The 3598-nt window shown below is 62.2% G+C and overlaps 1 protein-coding gene across 1 annotated transcript; it reads left to right on the top strand.

Moving 5' to 3' along the window:
- Nucleotides 1-248: 248 nt before the first annotated feature.
- DDN (dendrin) lies at nt 249-2803 on the top strand. Its single transcript, XM_077167974.1, has 2 exons — nt 249-457; nt 868-2803. The coding sequence occupies exons 1-2, from the start codon at nt 249-251 to the stop codon at nt 2801-2803; spliced, it is 2145 nt and encodes a 714-aa protein (XP_077024089.1).
- The last annotated feature ends 795 nt before the right edge of the window (nt 2804-3598 follow it).

Raw genomic sequence — 3598 nt, 5'->3', positions numbered from 1 at the left:
AGTGGGAAGGGGCGTCCAATCCTGGGCCCCAGGGGGCGGCCGTGCACATGGGGGAGGTAGCATCACGGAGTCGTCTGCGCCGTGTCACATGCGCGCGCACACACACAGACAGGCACACACGTGTGCCTGGGTATATATAGTCCCCAGTCCTTAGGTCTGCCGCTCTGCAGTGGGCACCAGATCCTTGGGTTGGGAGGGGGCTCTCGGGGCGGGTGGGAGGGTGGGGGACCGGGGTGGGGTGGGGCAGGATGCTGGATGGTCCGCTATTCTCTGAGGGGCCGGACAGGCCCCAGGAGCCCCATGATGAGGAGTCTGGCAGCTGCCTCTGGGTGCAGAAGTCCAAGCTGCTGGTGATTGAGGTGAAGACTATTTCCTGTCATTATAGTCGCCGCGCCCTTTCTCGACAGCCCATGGACTCCCAGGCCATCCACTGGGCCCGCGGGTTCCAGAGCCGCACGTGAGTGAAGGAGGGATAAGGGGAAGAGAGTGGCTGGGTGGGGAGTAGGGTTTGGACCTCCGGGCATGCACGCACCAGCAAGCGCTGCTGGCCCCTTTAATCTTTCCCATGCCTCTCTCCCCCACCCCGTCCCGAGGGTTGCACCCCGACTCATCCTGTATTGTTTTGGGGGGACAGGAGTGGACGTGAGAAAGGTCAGGTGAGATGGGGCAGACTCTGTTAAAATGTGCATGGAGAGATGGTGAGGAGTCCAGCTTCGACTTCAGCCCTAACATGTACGCACGTGCACACACACTCACAGACACCCCTCCACACGGCTACCCCAAGTGGTCTCCAGTGCTCCCAGCTCCCCGGATCTCGGCTCCCTTCCCCCACAAACTGCTCACCTGGGTTCCTGCTCATTGTCCCAGGTGTGGGCGGCGCCCGGGATCCCCTGAGCCGCCGCCCCGCCGGCCCTGGGCCTCCAGGGTGCTACAGGAGGCGACCAACTGGCGGGCGGGGCCCCCGGCCGAGGCCCGAGCTCGGGAACAAGAGAAAAGGAAAGCGGCGTCGCAGGAGCGGGAGGCCAAGGAGACCGAGCGAAAAAGGCGCAAAGCTGGTGGGGTCCGAAGGAGCTCTCCTGGTCGGCCCCGCCTGGAGCCCCGGAACGCCCCTCGGGTGGCCCTGTCTGAAGGGCTTCCAGCTCACTTGCGGCCAGAGCGTCTCGGGCCGTTGGGGCGACCATCCCGTCCAACTGCGCAGTCACAGAGCGACCCAGGGGTGGCCTGGGCGGGGTCCTGGGGAGGTCGGCGTCTCGGGCCCCCCAGCTACGAGGCTCACCTGCTACTGAGAGGCTCTGCCGGGACAGCTCAGCGACGCCGCTGGGACCGGCCGCCACCCTACGTGGCTCCACCTTCTTACGATGGCCCCCATAGGACCCTGGGGACTAAGCGAGGCCCCGAGCCCTCCCAGGTGCCCGTCTCATCAGCCCCAGCTCCAACCCCGGCCAGGACAGAGGGAGGGCGCACAAAAAAGAGGCTGGATCCTCGGATCTACCGGGACGTCCTCGGGGCCTGGGGTCTCCGACAGGGGCGGGGCCTCTTGGGGGGATCTCCAGGTTGTGGAGCGGCCAGAGCAAAGCCGGAGCCCGGCAGGGGGGCCGCGGAGAAAAGCCTGGGGCTCACTGATGCTGGCCTGAACAGTGGTAGCGAGGGCCATTCCCAAGCGAAGGCTATGGGGAGCCGGGGCACAGAGACAGCTACCGTGGGGGCTGCAACTGCTACTCCTAGTCCCCCGTGTCCAGCTCCCAGGTCTAGGCCCCACCTCAAGGGCCCCAGGGAAGGGAAAAAAGATGGAGAACAGAGCTGGCTCCCCAAATGCTGGCTTCCGTCCCCTAAAAAACAACCGCCCCAGTATAGCCAGACTCTCCCCAGACCCTGGGCTCCAGGAGGCACCGGCTGGAGAGAGTCCTTAGGTCACAAAGAGCGGGCAGGACCCGAGGCCCTGGCGGGTTGGAAGGGAACCCAACGTGCCAATACCCTTCCCCGCAGTTCCCGCGGCCCCACTCGTGGAGAAGGCGTCTTTGTCATTGACGCCACGTGCGTGGTGATACGGTCCCAGTACGTTCCGAGCCCTCGAAACCAGCACGTGCAGCTTTTACAGGCTGGAGTGCCCCGCGTTGGGTGGGATGCTACCAGCAGTCGGAAGCCCAGCAAGGAGGAGGGCGAAGGGGCCGCGGCCTTTCCCTCCCCTTGCCAAAAGCTGCTGTTGAGCAATCGCGTTTCGCACCAGCCTGGCGCAGAGCGCGGGTGCGAAGCTGAGAGCCGGGAGTTGGGGGACTCCTCCCTGGAGGAGCGCGCTTCCCGCATCTTAGGGCTCCCGGTCAGCGAAGTGACCCTGAAGGGCGCCCCCACGCAGCCAGTTAACCCAGAACACCCCACCTTAGGCCCAGAGGCTTCAGGAGATATGGGCAGCACGGAGGGCTCGGAGGAAGTGGCTACTGTCCCGCGGCGCGCCGGCCGGGGCTGGGCGCGGACCCCCGCGCCCTACGCCGGGGCCCTTCGGGAAGCCGTGTCCCGCATCCGCCGCCACACCGCCCCAGATTCGGACTCGGACGAAGCTGCGGAGCTCAGCGTTCATAGCGGCTCCTCTGAGGGAAGCGACACAGAAGCCTCGGGCGCCTCCTGGTGGAGTGAGCGGACCCGGTGCGCGGTTGGGGGCTACACCCCGCCCCGGGAGAGCCGGAAGACGGCGGAGCTGAGCGACAGTATCCGGGAGATTCTAGATGTCAGCAGCCGAACCGAGGAGGCCCTCTTCGAGGCGGGGGACACTAAGGGGACCCCACAGGGCAAGAGGGAGCGGCAGTAATAGGCCCCTCCTTATAGTTGTTTCCCTTTCCCCAACCCATACTTGGGCCCACTGATCCTTTCTTCCCCACAGACTTTTTAGCTTCTCTTTTCCTTGTATCCCTATCCATACCCATTCCCATACTCGAAACAGCCCCCACATGAAAAGACAGGGACCATCTGCTCATTTATGATTTTTTTTTTTTTCAGGAAAAGTGAGGGTGAGCAGTAGACTACCTTGCCCGCTATATTTGGGGCACAAATGCCAGGAGGTAATGGGTCATCAGCAAGAGCTGATTTATTAGGTGTGGAACTAAGAAACCTAGCCGAGATTAGGCAGGAGGGGAGGGGTGTCCAGTCACAGGACCGCAGCATCAGGGCAGGGCCTCTGGGCAGAAGGGAGAAAGTAATGGCCCGGCTTGGGACTGAGGTTGCCTGGGTGACAAAAAGACTCTTGACAGAAGAGAAAGGGGCTCAGAAGCAGTCAGCAAATCAGAAAGAGGGCTCACCTTGGTGTCACAAGTCTTGGGTTTCAATCTCAACTCTGCTATCAATTTGCTAGGTGACTGGAAGCCTGGAGAAGGAAAGTCACTGGCTCCCAGGCCTCCTGGTATGTCAAATGAGGGAGTTTTAAGGTCCATCCTTCCATCTCTGACATTTTGGAATCTTTGGGGAGGCCTCTAACTCATACTCCCCTCCATAAGCCAAGGAAGAGAATTGGAAATAAGTGAACAGAGTCGGAGAGTCTCTAGGCAGCCTCCTTATCACCTACACTCATCCTCAATTCAGGAGACTGCCCAGAGTTTGTATAATTGCT

The sequence above is a fragment of the Tamandua tetradactyla genome, chromosome 7 (assembly GCF_023851605.1).
Source record: "Tamandua tetradactyla isolate mTamTet1 chromosome 7, mTamTet1.pri, whole genome shotgun sequence".
NCBI classification, from domain to species: Eukaryota; Metazoa; Chordata; class Mammalia; order Pilosa; family Myrmecophagidae; genus Tamandua; species Tamandua tetradactyla.
Note: the sequence above shows the minus strand (reverse complement) of the source record. Positions and strands in the feature narration are given on the sequence as shown.